This window comes from Chanos chanos, chromosome 10 (assembly GCF_902362185.1).
Source record: "Chanos chanos chromosome 10, fChaCha1.1, whole genome shotgun sequence".
Classification (NCBI taxonomy): domain Eukaryota; kingdom Metazoa; phylum Chordata; class Actinopteri; order Gonorynchiformes; family Chanidae; genus Chanos; species Chanos chanos.
In genome coordinates, this window is record NC_044504.1 from 2673493 (window position 1) to 2691867 (window position 18375).

An 18375-nucleotide genomic window follows, 5' to 3' on the forward strand; every position below is an offset into this window, starting at 1 on the left:
AATCTTTATAAGCAGTATTTTTTTGTGTCATTCGCTAGGTTTTGGTAGTGATATTGTTGAAATTCATGTACTGAGCATTTAAAGGAGAAAGAGAGTGAGTCTATGAGTGCACACAGGCCAAAGTACTTCATTCATCTGGTTTTGCAGCGTTCAAGGTCACATTGTTTGGTGGAGGGAGTAGGGGCCAGGGGTTTACTGTGTGATAAGACTGTTTGCAGACTGTATTGGCATGTGGGTTCTGATTATGACTACTGATTGATTCAGTATCTTGCACTTGATGGAAGAATGTTCATATTTTGCACAAATGTTTCCAGGAAGCACACTTTGACACAGCTGTGGGACATTCCATGGATCAGTTTGTTCTATCTACCATAGAAGGATTTGGTAGAAAGCTGCTGAGTTCTCTGGAAAAAAAAAGAAAGAAAAGACCTTCTGATCGTTAGGAAAATGTGAAGGATCGGTTAGAATGTGCTGATAGGGATCCTCAAACCTGTTCACTGTGACAGATATGAAGACCAAGAGAGAAAAACAAACACTTCACCTGGTTTAAGCTCTCTGCTGAACTCTACTAAATCAGGGTGACATTTAAGGTTGGAGCCTGAAGGTGTGAAGGAGTCTGTACTGATTGATGAGAAAAAGGTGAGGTGTGATTTTGTGATGTCCTGCCTGCCAGCAGAGCAGTCTCTCACTAGGGCCAAGATGAACAAATTCCAGAACTTACCACCCCCTGGGCACAGTGACTTCTAACCTGCTACCCTGTTAGCACTGCCTCATGATATTAGAAACTACTAGAAAACATTATTCAGGTTGATACATCCAATGCTTATCAACCCATTGCCAAGCTATAGTCTTTAGGGTTATAAAATGTAGAATCTGAACCATGTAACTTACCTCTGATCCTGTCACACGCACACACACACACACACACACACACATGCATGCATATATACATGCACACACACACGTTCTCAATATGACCTAGTCTGGTACTCAGTAAGGGCTTACAAAACACATCAGACTGATGGCTATACTTTTATTATTTCTCAAAATCTACTGAACACCTACTGAGACAACCTGTGAACGTTTTAGTGTTATATCTATTAAAACACCAGATCAGAGAACAGCGGCTGACAGCGACTGGTGTTAGCTACCAATAAAAGTATCTTTAGAAATAGATCTGTCCTGAGAAATATATGTTGTTTTCTTGCTGAAGTTCTTTGAAAATGCAGTGCAGTCTTGTTTGTCCTTCTAAAACAATCCTCTGTTTTTGTTCCTAACATGAATGTAACAATGCTTGAGTAACTTCCTGTGACCACAGGCACGGAAATGCAGCACAGAGCATGTCCAGAGTGAGAAGAAGTGGTTAAGCAAGCAGCTTGACCTCACTGAGAACCTGTGAAAGACATCACTTTATGAGGAAGTTCATTGACATGCACTCATCCCCCTCCCTTCCTCCATCTGTGCTTTCTCTCTTTCTCTCTCTCTTTCTCACACTCACACACACACTGCTTCACTGTTCAGAGATTGGTAGAGTGCCCATGGTCTCCGTCTGACCACGGTTATTTTTGGCGTGGCCTGGAAAACTAGACCAGACCTACAGCTTTTATTTTATCGTCTGGCCACCTTATCAAACTCCATTTTTAGCACAGGCTAACTCTGAGCCGTTAGCGAGACAATCAACACGCCGGGGAGCCATGTTTTTAATGCGCCACGCCTAATTTAGGCGGTTGGCTTTTTTTTTTTTTTTTGTTATTTTTATTTATGTATTTATTTTGGTGGTGCCTGGCTTACTCGGCAGCCGGGCCTGAATGACTTGGACATTTTTGTCGGACCAGTCAGGGCGTGGCACACCCGTTATGTGGTCTGTGCTGATGTCATCGGCTTCGACTCACTTCCCTTATATGTACTTGTTGAAAACAGTTTCTTTCTTTCTTTCTTTCTTTCTTTCCTCTTTTTTTTTTGTTATATGCAAACCATTACATTATCAGGACTGGCAAGAACAGACTTGAACATTTTTTCCCCCTCATTTCAGTTTGTTGATTATGTAACTGCAGGAATATTAGTGCTCATCTCCAGTTCTTAACTTTTATCTCTGTACGTTCTTACCACTACGCTGAGTTTGCAGCATCTTTGAACTTGTACAGAGAACAGGTATAAGAGATGTCTACTCCATAAGGAATCACAGTAAAAAAAATAATTAATTAATTGATTAATTAATAATAAAAAAAAGAGACCAACAAAAACTTTTATTTGGTTTCAGTGTACCTAAGAAAGTGGTTGTTTTTTTCCATCTTCAAAACCAGTTTCCCCACAGGGACAAATAAAACATCTGTCTATCTATCCTTTACAATGATTGACAGTCCTAAGGAGCCTCTTACTGTGGTGGCTACAGTTTTAGAAACACCTAATTTGACATGTTTTTACTCTACCCCTCAGACCCCTTACCACTCCCCACATCCTACATTCAGAATGTCTCTCATCCTTGCATTGTCCCATCTGTCAGTTCACTAGAATGAATAGCACACCCCCTTGTGCTGGGTGGACTGGCACTGGGGCTGTGTGAACAGCGTAGGCCCTGGGAGGAAAGGCAACCTGGCACTCAGTCATGTGGTACTCTGGCCTGAGACCTAAAAGTCTTTTAGGTCTCTCAGCATTTGTTAACTGTGACAGGACGCAGACATGTACCCACAGAGGCTACCCATTGTTTTACGTTGGCACTGCTATTTTGAATGTGGTCTTCATATCAGCAGAGAACAGACGCATTTCCAGAGACTTAGAGTGAGTGGTAGTTCTCACTGTGTTTCAGTACAAATCTTACCAACTCAACTCACATCTACTCAGGACTTTTATGGACATTTCTATCTTTGGATGTGATTCTGTCTCTGTTTGTTCATGCCCAGCAAGATATTTGCCACAATTCTTTTGGTTCTAAATTTACCTTCTGGTGATTATTAGTCAGTACACCCTGCACATCAGAAACTCCAGTTAGAACAACAAACCTTACATACAGAGTCATCTATTACAGGTTTCTCTGACTTTAAGAGTCTTCCTATTATTTCTCTGGCCCTGATGAAACACTAATGTAAAAATGAACACTAAAGTAGACTCACTGGCCAGACCATTAGGCACACATGTCTCCTACCAGTTTAGACTCCCTTTGTCTTCAGAGCAGCCTGCATTCTATGGGGCATGGATTCTACCAGGTGTTGGAAACGTTCCAGAATAACATTGGTTCGTGCCATCACAATAGTATTATGCAGTTGCTGCATACTGGATGGTGTTACATGAATGCTGAGAATAGCCCATTATGCTTGTGCTGTGTCCTTATGTGCCTGCATGTGGCCAGCCTGTTAGCTTCATCAAATTTTGCCTTTTAACCTCTCTCATCAGTAAGCTACTTTCACTCACAGGACTGCTACTGACTGATGTTTTGTTGTTGTTGTTGTTGTTTTGTCCAGCCATCTCTGACACTGTAACTGGTCTTTCTGTCACCAACAGCCATGTCCTAGCCCACACTCATTGTGCCCACGGTGGTGTCCGTTTGAACACTAACTAAGTTCCTCAATACCCGTCTGCCTGCTTTATATGGCCAATCAAGGCCACATGACTCACTGTCTGTAGGAACAATCCAGTTTTGTGTGCCTCTTAAACTGGCTGCTACGCGTAGATTTTGCAGCAATCTTGAGAGCCATGGACTCCACCAGTTTAGGAACGGCACGCAGGAGGGGAAGCACTGACGCATGCTTTTGGTGTTGAGCTGTCAGAACTAGTTCTCCAGGCCTCTTGAGGACAGATTCACAGAATTAGGGTGCCCTGTGGATATTGATAGAGCCTAAGTCCATATAGGTCAGTAAAAATAGCTGAGGAGGACGGAGAGGCACAGGCATCTTCCTCGTTCTGTCCCTCTGTCGGCCCAGTTTGGTTCTCTCTGTTCTCTGAGGGAGAGAGAGAGAGAGAGAGAGAGAGAGAGAGGTTGAAGATGTGCAGGAATGGAGATGACCCGGCTTTCCACATGCTCTCTGTGACGGATATAATGGTTTATTTTGATAACTGCAAGAAGGTATCATAGACTCTCTGTGCACATGCGTGTCTCTGAATGTGCATTTGGTTCCTTTGCAAGGTTGTGTGTGTGTGTGTGTGTCTGTCTGTCTGTCTATGAATGAATGTGCTTTTGATCACGTCTCGATCTCCTCTCGATTCAACTCAAGCTTGAAAAGTTGGACGGTTGTGACGTCATCGTGCGTGCGCGTACTCGCGTTACTTGAGACATAAGAAGCCGTGAATATGTGGTCAAGCACACAGTATTTATAAGAGGCTCGGTGGGGTCAGGGGGGTGCACTCAAACACATATGTAGTTCTCAGTGGAGCAGAGCAGTGACTGGGGTCTTTGTACAATACTTTTTTTCTTATGACTAGTACAGGAAGAGGTGTGATTCTAACTTCTGAGTGACTCAGTCCTCTGACTTCCTGCTTTGGTTAAAGCATGACAGAATAGCGTGCAAAGTTTTAGCGAGCCTACAACAAACATACAACATGCTTAATATTAGCTGAACTAAAGCTTCGTTTGAAACGTGGATGAGATTAGAATATAACATTTTATAGAGCTGTTGTTGTTAAAGCAAATCCTCGCCCTTGTCCAAGTTGTGTTAGTTGGTGGTGCGTCCTGTAATTAAGATAATGGATGTCCCGTCTTTTGCTTCATGGCATTTAAATGACAAGTTAGTGAACTGATAGGATTTTTAGTGTTGTGCGTTACATGGAAGCTGTAATTACCTAGGCGTGTTTTCTTAAAAGGGTTTGTAAAGTGATCGCGAGAATAAGCTACACCCATTTCATTCCATTCCATTGCTTTCTTTTGGAGAACTCCCCTAATAATAGTAATAGTAATAATAAAAGTCACTTGCGTGTTAGCGTTTTTATGTATAACTGCAAGCAGCCAGTGACGCCAGTACCCTCATTAGAATTTTTTATACGCGGTTTCATTAAGAGGCTGTTCAAAGGCCAGTAGATTTTACTCATTATCGCCTGGTTGTTAAGGCTGACAGTATGACGGACTGTGTTCACACTAAAACAATAATGCCTACACCTCCCTGTCTTCTGCACTGAAAGCTGCGCGCGCCGGTGGCTGTTGCATGCCAGCGTGCTGTTTTGAGGGGAAAGCTAGCATTATGAATCGTTAATTCGATGAAAACACTGTTTATGTTCTCAGGCACATATTTACTCTGTCCCGACCCTGTTTTCAGTTTCTTAGAAGTTGTAATTCTTTGTGGACAGGCAGCTGCCTCTATAGAAAATGCTTGTCTTGTTGGCTGCAGTTAAAGTTCTGTTGCTGTGTAAGCAGTTCAGCTGAGGTCACGTTGCCGAAGATTTTCGGTTGTCCTTTTGGATGACCCAGAGGGATGCACTCGGGTTCAGCCTCGCTCAAATAGATTTTATTTTTAGAACGGTGATTAGCAGATATCTGTGATAAGAACAACGCGACAGCGTTGGTACCACAAGAATCTGAACCCGATAACCCGATTCTTAGTTACAACATACATTGTTCCGAACCCACATTTGCAGCGGCGATAACTTCATTAGACTGCTTCTCTGTAATCTTGCCACCCCGTTAAGAAGACCTGGCGCCGGCTCGTAGCAGTTTGAATTGTTCTAGCACGCTGTGACCTGATTTGCAAACATAGTATTCGATTGTCCCTAAAGGAGAAAAATTAAGGCTTCTTGCAGGTCTTGTTCAGTCAAAATGTGTGGTTTTATGTTAATCTTTCTGCAGGCCCTGCTGATAGACCTTGGTTTGAATTGAATGACATGTCTGGCTGTCTGCCCAACTCATAGTCAAGGAACTGGCACGTAGATGTTTGGCTGAGGGTGTGACACGGTTCTCTGGCTTTAATCAAGCCATGTGGCATGTCTGATAGGATGATACCGTGTCATGTTTGTTTGTATATGACGTCAGTGACATTTGAGAACAGTTGTCAATCAAAGCTAGACTCCTGGCAACTGGATGTGACTCTCATATCTGAAGTGATATGAGAGTGATTTTCTGAATAAATTAAAGATAGAGGCACACACACACACCGATGTATGCTCCAAAGACCTTTAATGTGACAGACAAGCAAACAGATACTGTTAAGATCCTGAGTTAGGTTCCAAACAACTCTTGTCCTTTTTAAAGTGTCTCTGTCAGATGGGGATGTGTATATCATTACTGCTCTATAAGGCACCACCTTAAATTGAACTGCCAGAGTCAGTTACTGTTCAATAAAAGTGTAAATAGCAGTTTTTAGAATGACTTTCAATACGTACAACTCTTAATTTTATCATATGAATATGCTGGAAATTTAGATATGCACTTATTCACTGTAAAAGTCACAAACAACCCTCTCTGGCTAAACAAAGATAAGAAAAGGAAAAGTAAAACCTGAGGACTCAGTATTTTTGACAAATTGTATGTTTTAAGATTTTGTCCCTAAGCATAATCAGTGATGTATTCTTTAGGCCCGATCTTGACATTGCATTGAAAAGTCTACCTTCTGTGTTTGATTACTGTTACTGTGCACTCTCTGTATAAATGGCATGTCTCACTAGGGGGCGGGAGGGTGGCAATGAAGGGCTCTGATTGGTGTTTATGACCTCATAAGGAGGAGGGGCTTACTGTCCCACCACTATGGCACTTAGCTCCTGACCACATTTTGTTGCTCTCTGCAACAGGAAGGAAGTTTGCGCTCTCTCTCTCTCTCTCTCTCTCCCTCTCTCTCTTTCTCCCCTGCCTGTCTTTCTGGTTCTGTCTCATGCTCTCTCTCCCTCTCTCACATTCTCCCATAAACACACTGTCTCTCTCTCTCTCACACACACACACACACTCCCTCTCTGTTTGCTGAGACAGATCCTTTCCCTTAAAAGGTTGTGCTTACAGGCTACTGGAACAAATGTAACAGTCACAAACACACAGGCACTCTCACATACTAACACATGCACACACACACCCATACACACCCATACACACTCATAGACATTCACACACAAATGAATACATGTACACACACACTTAATAATAAAGTAGATCATTACAGCAGACCGCAGTGAATGCTGACATAAATATTGATATAATGAGTGTTCACACCTCATACCTTTACTCACATCACACGTTATACATGTAACCTCTGGTGGCATTAATGTGGAAAACGCACAAGTACAATTTCTCCAACACGAGTCCAAACACACACACAGAATAGGGCAACATAAAACTGTCGTGTAAACGGCATTGCAGAGATTTAACAGGAATCTGCTCTCAAAGCTGTGGATATTACTTTTCGAAGGAGCAAGTATCAGGCTGTTTGTCAATATTATTGATGGGAAAATAAAAGATATGACAGAATGTCGCTGGCATGTGCTATGCTGTGAATACAGCAACAGTAACTCACCCGTGAGCTCTGGTGGCTGTCACTCAGAAAAATAAAAAATTAAGGTGAATTAATGATAAACAGAACAGGAAAACATGAGATAATCAGAAAAAAATACATATTTCCAAAACACATTCATTACATAGCTGACCTCAGAGCCCTTTAAATCAATGAGAATACAAATAAACATGTATGTAGTTTGGTATGTGTGGGTGGCTGGATATCATTAAATGTGTTTATTATCGTTAAAGGTTTTTGTATTTTCAGACGCTCAACTGCTGCATGTGGCTGAGAGATGATGGTATGATCCTCATTGTGAATGATCTTTTTTTCTTTCTCTCTTTCTCTCTCCCCTCTCTCTGTGTCCCTTTTTCTCAGGCGGAGGCCAGGCTGGCTGCGAAAAGGGCAGCCCGGGCGGAGGCTCGAGAGATCCGTATGAAGGAGTTAGAGAGACAGCAGAAGGAGGTAAGACCACTCACACACACACACACACACACACACACACACACACACACTGTTACACTACGACCTGGGCACTCTTCCCGATGATCCAGTCAGTCTACAGTGCTGAGGATCTAACTAGGTCCAGTCAATCTACACTGCTGAGGATCTAACTAGGTCCAGTCAGTCTACAGTGCTGTGGATCTAACTAGGTCCAGTCAATCTACACTGCTGTGGATCTAACTAGGTCCAGTCGGTCTACACTGTCATTGATGTAACTAGATCCTGTCAGTCTACGTGGCAACATCCAGAACATCCATAAAACATACACACACGAATACATACATACATATACACATACAAACACACGCATGCATATACACATACATACCCACAAAACCCTGTCTCTGGTAAACAAATACGTAAATCTTTGACCTACCGTAACAAACTCGCCCATTGCAGATGAGCCGTGCGCCGTTGTCCAGTGCTAGTGTCGACAGTCGATGCTGCTGAAGCGTTGTTTAATTTAGAGAGGTCAAAGGCCGAGGAGGAGGGTAAAGGTGAAGGGTGAAGCAGTGCTGCACACGGGAGGACACAGAAGGGTGGGGGTAAAGGGTAATGAGGACTTAAGTGATGGAAAAAGGGTTGACCTCACACTCTTAAACACTTAACCTGGATCTGACAGGCCCCTCTGTCTCTCCGTCCACGGGCTCACGGCCCGAAGACCAGGAGACAGTCACAAGAAAATAGCATCTGTGAGTTTAGATGTTACAGTTTACAGGCATCAGACAGAATTCTGAAGTAGAAAGTCAATGCAACAACAACAACAATATAATAGACTGCCTGGCTAAAAATAATAATAATATGCACCGCTGTGAATTTCGGTCATTTTTATGTGGACAGTGACCAATCAGCAGTCTTTCTTTCATTCATTCATTCATTCATTTTTCAAGCCGCTTATCCTAATCAGGGTCGCGAGGTGCTGGAGCCTATCCCAGCACTCTTTGGGGCGAAAGGCGGAGAAACACCCCGGACAGGTCACCAGTCCATCACAGCCAATCAACAATCATTTCAACAAATCTCATTACTGATCAGAGTAAACGACTATGAAAGCGACAGTTTTTTAAGTGGTAGAATCAGCAGAAGTGCTCTGAGATTGCAGCCTTTTTTTCACTCAGTTATCATACAGTTATGAGTCTGAGCTGTATTTTCACAGTGGATGAGAGAAGCATTTTGACAGAGGAAAATTCAGATATACCTCCAGTCCCACTCTGACCGGTGGCATTCTGTCCAGCTCAGTAACCAATAGGAACTCATCAGCACACCTATTTGACGGAGGGCACAGCACTTCCCTGTTAATGTCTGCTGGTTTGCGGTGATAGTGCAAGGTGTTTCATAACATTTCCACTGTAGCACTGTAGAGTTCATGATAAGAGTTATCAGTGTAGATCACGTCGTTGTTACGGAATGCACCTTGCCTTTCCTCTGAACAAAACATTTGTTTTTGTTTTATTCAATGCGGATTACAGAGATAACGTCAAATCTCCTGTACTGTGTCTTTATCTCGCAGGTCAGGTGATGGTGAAAAGTTATTTGACTCTCATTTACATTGTTGATCATAGTTTACAGCTCACAGTGATGTAACTCTTGCTCTTTAAAGGTTTGTTTACTGAACGGGTGGATGGGTGTGTATGTATGTGTGTATGAGAGACAGAGTTGGTAAGTGTGTGTGTGTGTGTGTGTGTGTGTGTGTGTAAATTATATTTCACTATATTGCTCAAATGAACTCACTGTTCAGCTGTTCAGTGGTCCTAGGACTCACACAGAACCTCGGTGTTATGCATCTCAGTAGTTCACATGAGACACAGAAACAGCACAGATGACTCAGTGACTTCATACATAAGCTTGATTCAGCGGTTTGTGCATCTCCCATCATGTTCAATTCATCTCTGCTGTGTGTTTTGTCATGATTATGGCATATAATAGTAATAATGATATTAATAATGATGATGTGAAAATAATATTTTAAAGTGTTGTCAGGTAAGATGCTACCCAGGAAAATAAAACATTTTGAGTTTAATGCGTTTCATGCACAAAGGGTCCTGTATGACTCTCTCTCTTTTCCTCCCGTACTCCCTTCAGTCAGTCATCGTTTGAAATCACAGCGACGGTTTCTGAGGTGTTACAGGTTTAGTTCCCCTACAGAAGGGCAGCAGTGATACAGACCAGATACGTTTGAGATAAAGTCAGGGTACTATGGTCCTGAGTACGGGGACCTCAAATTTCAAATCAAACAACACAGGTGCCGCATGTAGGCGTAAACTTATGTAATGTGCAGACTTACACACAAACAACTCACACACAGTCACACTCGAGAGATTATACAGGGTCTAGAGTTAATCCTTGTCTGATCTCGAGGTGTATGTGAGTGTTTGAGTGGTTGGCTCTGTGTGTGTGTGTGTGTGTGTGTGTGTGTGGCTTTAAACCTCTCGCCAAGTCTTCAGAGGAGATTATCAGCTCCTTTGCTGGAACCTGGAACGGTGCTAACACCATTCCGTTGCTCGACACAATGCAAAAAAAAAAAAAAAAAAATACACAGAAACAGCGACTGATCGACTCTAGATTTGTATGATACATGTCTGCTGATGTTTAGTCTAAATTTGGCAATGCTTCACTTCACTGACTGAAGCAATAACTTAGGAGGGATTTTAACACTCCTTTTGGTCTCACGGTCTCATGTCAATTGGATACGTTTCATGCTGAACGTGGAAAGTAAGAGCGTCTCTCTGAGGAACACACAGACGGCAGTCAACAGGTCGCCTGTGTGTGGGTCTTTCGGGAGGTTTTTCAGCCCCAGCTCTGGCCGCTGCCTAGTATGGGAGGCCGGGGGGAAGCCCCTAATCTTGGCAGGAAGGCCAGAAGATGGCTGATGGAGAAGGGGACCAGGGTGGCCCTCAGCAGACATCCACGGACCCCTCTGCTGAGGAAGGTGGGCAGCCCTGTTAGGAGACTACTCTTGGGTGAGGGTGGGGGTGGAGGATGTTGGGAATGCAGACTAGCCATGTAATCCATATGGGTGGACTGGATGTATCATGCTATGCTCACGTGCAGTTGTTTGTTGGTTTAAATACACTCAGTTGTCTATTGATTCATGTATAGATCATGTGCTATGTTACCTAATACTGTAGTGGCTTGGAGTGACATTAATGACTACAGAACTTTATTATATATCTGAGTAGTACTCCGTGTAATACAATTTGAAATGACTTGTTTGGTGGCAGACAGCAGTTTCCTGTCAGTGGTTCACCGACTTTCTAGAAAGCTCCGGCAAAGCAAAGAGTAGCGAAAGGTCACTGAGTCGCATGGGTTTGTTTTTAGCTTAATGCTGTGATCAGATTGAGCTGGTGAAAAATGAATATGCAGGCCTGAAAAGATCAAATGCATTATATATATATATATTTTCTTATTGTTATTATTGGCATATGATGAAGTGGCATATTTGGAAAAGAATAGGTATCTCTGTATATCTGTGTGTGTGTGTGTGTGTGTGTGTGTGTGTGTGTGTGTGTGTATCTGAGCTACAAAATATGAGCTAGAAAAGTTTGCTGCAATGCACATCTTTTATGTAATGATCACCTCTCAGTGTTTTCTGTTCAGCTTTGAATAAGTTTGAGTTTGGTATAAATGAATGTGTTGTGTTTACCACTTGTGCATATAAATGCATTTGCCGCAATTTTTTGTAACGTGTATTTTTTTGTCATATACCTGTGAAATCCTGAAAGACAGAATGTGAAAGACAAGATGCAAGGTGTTTCTGTTCAGATTATATTTAATGAGATTAATCTGTGTTCCTGCATGAATATTACATGTGTTTTTCATTTTTTTTTACTGAACATGATTATTGCCAAAAGCGGTGTTTTACAGATCTGAATCAGAGTCAAGACTCAAGGAGAAAGATCTGGACCGCCATAGTTAAAATGCAGAATGGCTGAGTAAGCATACTCAGACACATCAGTGGACAGCAGTCTGATACAGAGTCACAGAGAAACACAGCCAGGGAAGGGTCGCTAGGCTGGACCGAGCTGTTTCCGGTAGATTGATGAGGTGGTCAGAGACTGTAGGTGCCCCAGGAAAAATTAAGAGCAATGGGGAGACAGAGGGTCAGGTGACCTGCTCAGAAGGGACCAATGAAAACGCACGACGACCTTAGGAATCAGCCAGCTAACATCAGCACCTTTAGAAAGCCTGTTGCGTATGTACACGGAGTGAATAGGCGGTCTGACATCTGGCTTGGACAGATAGAGGTGAACAGCTGGAGTGGAGGGGGAGCTAAGACAGGTCTGTTTAATAGGCATTTCCTCATTAGGAAGTCAGCGTGCTAAAGTTTAAGCAACAAGCTCAACAAACTGTTAGCAAATAGAATTATTGCCATGGAAATGCTTGAAAGAGCAACCCAAAGAAGCATACGTACGACTCATAAAAACAGTTAGGACTGAGTAAACTGCCTGTCCGTTTAGACAGTCTCGGGTGTAGTATCGTCCCATGCGGTCGCTGTAAGCCCAGAGGCCTTGTTAGACCCTGCTCAGACACTCTTAACAAGTTTGAAATAGCTACAACTCTTAGAAGTGGAAGGATCAGGAGCCCGTGCATTATGACGGGATTTGAGTTAGTATGGGAGGGAATGCTTCCAGCGAACACTCTTCATCTTCATCAGCAACATGAGGTTATCAGTATGATCTGAAAACGAGGGAACACTCACCATTGCTTTGCCTTCGATTTGAGAATGTTTTTTAAATTTACAACAACATCCACTGTGATTTCAAACGCCAGTGAGGGTCGATGAAAAACTTTGTTGTGAAGCTGTATTTTGATACTGTTTTCAATAAGGACAGAATGCTGTATAGCGCCGTTTCACTGTGAACTGATTTATTTTCATAGTGGTTTCTTACGCTGTATTGTCCGTTACAATCTCAACTTTAGTTTTCAAATGGTAAACTGATAAACATTTACAATCCAACGCTACAGCTTCATCTGCTGGAGACAAATATATCTGTTACGTTGTAATGGAGATTTTCTTTTCATATAACTTGTATCAGCACTCGTTCAGCATAATTATAGATATATACCAGTGTGTTGTGTTTCAGTGCTGTGGAGAAGATAAAACCAAATTTCCCAAAGTTACTCAGGGAATATGGAGTAATATGTCATGTGATTGTACTGTTATTGCTTTAGGTCAGCACTATATCCAATTAATAATAAACTGATGAGAGTCGGTATGAGTGGGGTGGTTTGAGATTCTAGAATGACTGGGTCATAGGTCAAAGTTCTGTTATCAGGAGTCAGAGAGAGGCATTTGTTGTCTTTTCATCAGACGAGTTTGCTTAATGGACCATTCTGCAGGACAATAAAGATAGGCTTCCCTGGTATCACTCATATCTGTATTCAAATTTAGAATGGAAGGCTCTCACAGGAAGCGTTGTATGTATTAAATAATAGATAAGGAATATGAATGAGTGTTGTCACATTACTGAAGCTCATATCTAGGTCATTGCATATCTGCAAATGCATTCTTTTTTTTTTCTTTTTCTTTCTTTTTTCTTTTTTTTTTTTTTTTGTATAGACTGTATTCCTTCAGTATTGGCAGAGTCAATGTCAGCAGAGCAATTTCCAGCTGTCTTTAGACACTGTGCAGTATTCTGTAAAGATTTGTTGAGAAACCGTATCTGTGATCAGACCAGTTTGTGGAGACATGCTGAAAAGCAGTCATACCACACTTAATACCACAGTTAATATGTCAACTGAAACTTCAAACTGTCATCAAGAGAATCCAAGTTGTTCCAGAGACCAGGTTGCAGTTTCTCTTTGGGCTGCTCCAGTTTCCCATATATCATCAGGACAATGGAAAGTGCAGTGAATCTTTGGTCCATGCAGGTGACTGACAGGGGGCAGTTTATTAGAGGAGGAAGTGCCACTGAGTTCTGGGACCGGAGACCCTGGTGGTGAATCAGAACTTTCTCTTAATACCATAAACCCTGTTCACTTTCCTGTTTAACTGTACTGATGTTTCAGGCTGTCAGGTCACTTTACCTCCGTATTATTCATTCAAGTGATATTCCACGCTGAGAGGGTAAGGTTAAACCAGCCTGGCCAGACTGCTGTTAAACTTTTAAAGTTTCTGCTCAGGTACTGGAGGTGACCTGATGACCTTTGATCTTTTGGTCTGTAATTTAAACATGTTATGAATGTTCTGAGTTGTCCACAATGCAGAATTTCAGCCTTTCTTTTGTCTGGTACTATGCTTTTTATCACCTCTGTTTTGCCTTTTCTTTTGTTTACATATAGCCTGCTGCTTTAATCTCTCTCTCTCTCATATTCTCTTTCTTTCTCTCTCTCTCTCTCTCTCTCTCTCTCTCTCTGTCTGTGCCTTTCTGCTGTGGTCTTGCCTCCCGTTTCCTGTTCTCCTGATGCTTTGTGCATTCCTGTTCTCCTGATGCTTTGTGCATTCCTGCGCTGTAGATTTACCAGGTCCAGAAGGTAGGATGCTCCTCATCTTTATGAACTACCACTGACTCACACTTTAGTCTTTTTACCTCACAGAACGAGACAGCCACAGGCGCGTGTGACCAGTCAGACTAGACAGATGAATTTAGCACAGCTGAAATGAGATCTGTAACTGTTATTTCTATTCTGTCAGATTTCTGTTGGTAGATTATCACCGGGTTCAGGGATATTCCTGTTACCAAGTTTTCCATTTCTCAGTCTCAGTTTTTGTGCTTCCAGAACGTCACAGTCTTATCCTTTCCCTCTTCCTGCCCTGTCTCCTCTCCTCCTCCATCTCTCTCTCCCCAGAAATATTATGGTCTGGACAACAAATGGGGAGACATTGAACAGTGGATGGTACTGTGTGACTCACTGAACTTTTAATGGATATTAGAAAACTAACAGAGAAAGGGAAAAAAACCCTCTGCCATCACAGCTAACCGTGATCTCTGTCCTTTTGAGTGTTTGAAGAGATATCAGAATGGTTGCTTGTGGACTTGAGCGTGTGTTTTTATTTTTGGTTCTCTGATTAAAAAAAAAAAAGATAATAATAATGGCTTGGCTGTGATCCAGCTGGCCATGTGTTATTGCACGGTTGTATCATCTGTGGTCACGCTCCCTGTCATTGTAAAGCTACGCTCAGTGAAGCTAAATGAGTGAGTACGCCCAGATGTGTTCTTTTGCCTGGCACTGTAACGGAGCCCCTACAATGAAACAGTGAGGACTTCATACATAGTGGAGGAAGTAACTCCTAACAGCTACTAGACTGAAGAGACCACACGGTGTGGGGTGGATTTTCTGCTCCGATTGTGGCATGTTCCGCACGGCTAGTAAAAGGGGAAAAAAAAAAGAAAGAAAGAAGGGAGGGGCATGCCATGCTGTTTACTCCTCCTTTGCATGGTTCATTGTGGCAGTAACATGCAGGAGTGTTTTTAATGCATGAAAAGACCTTTCTGTGCATGTGTGTGGTTTTTACGGTGTGCTGTGAGACATGGCTCTGGACTGAGAAAAGACTGACTGGACTTGGGCGTCTTTGTGTCTTTATCTCTGTCCTGTCTGTGTTTTCCCTCCATTTTATCCTCTGACCCCTCATCTTCTCCTGTCTGCTTTTTTTTTTTTTCTTTTTTGTCTGTCCCTGAAGGAGGACAGTGAGAAGTACAATCGGCACTCACGGAGACTTGCCTCGGTCTGTATCTCCTCCTTCCCCTCTCTTTTTCCTTTTCTCTCTCTCGCTTTCTCACTGGATCCAGTTTATCCTTAAACATCCACTGGTTGCCGTTAGAAACAGCCTTTTCTGAAACCTTTAATTCAACCCATAGTCATAATTAGGATAACCCACAGAACAAGCACCGTATTCCCAGTTTCAAATGAATCTGCCCAGGAAGTTTGCATTTGTCGTCACTGTGACACTACACAGCTGCTGCACAAAGTCACTGCGTGTGTGTGTGTGTGTGTGTGTGTGTGTGGGAGGCACCCTGTCTCACTGCTAGATGTGATCTCCACCTGTCTCTGTCTCTTTTCTCTGCCTCAGGTGTCAGATGATGATGAACGGATGTCAGTTGGGAGCAGGAGCAGTTTTCGGGTCAGTATTGTTCGCCACCCAGTTATTAACATCCTGCGAAAAACCCTTCTTAACGCTGGTAAAAAGGAGGAATGGAGTTGGTGGGCTTGGTGGTGGTCCAGGTGGTGGTGGGGGGGTGTATGTATCTGTGATTGTGATTGGGTGGATGCAGCAGGTGGATGTCCTAACCGCTGTCACAGAGCTTTTGTTTTTCTGTGTGCAGTCGGATTTGGATGCTGTGGGAGCGTATGGTGGGGTAAGGGTGATTTTCCTCCAAAAAACACCTGACGCCTCTAACTTTTCCTTCAGTCTGGTTATGTTACTAATTGCCTGCCACACCTGCTTGGTTAGAGAGGTGTGCTAGAACTAACCCAGACTAATGAATGTACTGGTATGGCAGTGTGAACTGTTGGCAAACCCATTACGGTATGCTTTGTATGGGTCAGTTTTCGTGTGAGTTGCTCACAGACGTTTGTAGACCAGTTTCTCTTTGAAGCCTTTTCTTCAGAAGAAACAAATCAATGTATGCCCCAGGCCTTAGAGGAGGATTAAGCTTGATTTTTCAAAAGTGACTGAACCTTGTTTTGATCTGTTGAAAGTACTTTCAGTTGTTTTGTTTGCAGAAACTGAAAAAAGTGAACAGATAAATATAGTAAATGGTCAATTATACTAAAGAAAGCTCTCCATTTAGGTCATATAGACCATCCCATTTCCTCATGAAGTCTGGTTTCACTACAGAGAAGCATACAGATCCCATACAGTTGCCATTCACAAACCTGTTTTATTATCACAAGTCTAAAATGAAAGTGGGTAATGCCATATCAGATTTAGTCTGAATCAGACAGTCACGTCAGAGGTCTCGGATGCTTGTGAACTAAATCACTTCAGTTACAATGAAGGAAACCCTTCACCTGAAGTCATATAGTTTCTTCATTCCTCGTGTACCGTCAAATCTGGTTTCACTTAAGAGAATCTGGTCAATCCTGTGCAGTTACCATTCACAAAACTATTTTATTATCACAAGTCTAAAATGAAAGTTATGCCAGATCTGGTCGTAGTAATGTGGTCACCATGACGTGGTCAAGCATTAGACCAAGGCTGCCACATTGCATTACCCAGTATCAGATCCGGTTTAATGAATATTTATTTAGCATTTTAGAAAACACCTCCTAAGTGTTCTGTTCTGGACTGTTCAAGCAGGAATTTCGTCAAGCAAAAAGAAGAGTTTTTTTCTTTCTTTTTGTATTCGTATTCTGTACGTGGACAAGTAGGTTCTCGTTTGCGTAACATCAGCATGTTGAAGTGAATTAACGTGCACTCCAGGTGTGTTCCCGTGGTGGTTTTCCGTGGTGGTTTTCCGCAGTGTTTTCCAGTATCCGATGAACACTCCATCCATCCATTTGGTTTTATTTTATTTTGTTTTGTTTTTTTGAAGCTCCCTCAGGTTTCATCTTCACACTCGCATAAGAAGTCCAAGAAGAAGAAGAAGAAGCATTCTTCTAAACCTGTAGGTCCTGCAGAAGGAAACTGTAGACGACATTTTACACCCCCGATGTCTTTTAACGCTGTCATTGTTTTTTCTTTCCTCTTTTTCATGTTTTCTTTTTTTTTCCCCCTTGTCCCACAGAGCAACGGCTATGACGATGATTACAGTACAATATCTGGTCTGGTTGGTAGTTCCCCTTACTGTGTGATCCTAGACAGCATAATTGGAAACACGTCATGAAAAGGCTCTTAACAAACCTCGCTCACACAAAACGCTGTGTTGTGTTTTGTTTTGTTTGTTCTTTTTTAATCTGTGGATTGTTCTGTTTGTTTGCGTAGGATTTTACCGCAAGCATGAGTTTCTGAAGTGATAAAACATGCTATTGTGCATGACTTATTCTAAGAGTTGTTTTATTTTTCCATGCCAGTGGGAGTAAACTGTTACGGAGACTTAACTAAACATAAGCCCATGATGAGGGTGATATTGAGAGGATAATTAGCAGTGCGCTGGTTTAAGAGTTTTGAGAGAATAACGGGTCTTGGATTTTGGGCTTTTGCATGAGAGCCTTTTAGACGGGGTGCTTTATGGTAAGGTGACGGCCGTCTGTATCTCTGTCCAGAGCTCCAAACTCAGTGACGAGAGCAGAATGTCTCGCTCTTCGAGACTCGACCTACAACCGGTTGGTAGCTTCCATCTTTCCTGTGATGTCGTTTTTGGTTTTTTTTTTCTTCCGTTTTCTAATCCCTGTCCTTTTGGTCTAAGTAAACTGACACTGCTTGAGGTCTAGAAATGTGTTTTGGTTAAGTTTGGATTGGCATACTAACTTAGCCTAGATGTGTGTCTAACTGTTATCTCAGCAAACATTTAGGAAGTATGATTTGTAACTTTGAGGTTAACTAAACTGAGATTAATCAGTAACTGGTGAAGTGAATGCTTAAAACAAACAG

General features: G+C 42.3%; 1 protein-coding gene across 1 annotated transcript in view; it reads left to right on the plus strand.

Annotated features, from left to right (window-relative positions):
- Window positions 1–18375, plus strand: part of lrrfip1a (leucine rich repeat (in FLII) interacting protein 1a) — a 44190-nt gene that overhangs the window by 7146 nt on the left and 18669 nt on the right. Inside the window, exons 2-3 of the mRNA XM_030786558.1 lie at window positions 7779–7865; window positions 15913–15963. Of these exons, the coding sequence (XP_030642418.1) occupies window positions 7779–7865; window positions 15913–15963 (138 nt within the window). The remainder of the gene's footprint in view (window positions 1–7778; window positions 7866–15912; window positions 15964–18375) is intronic.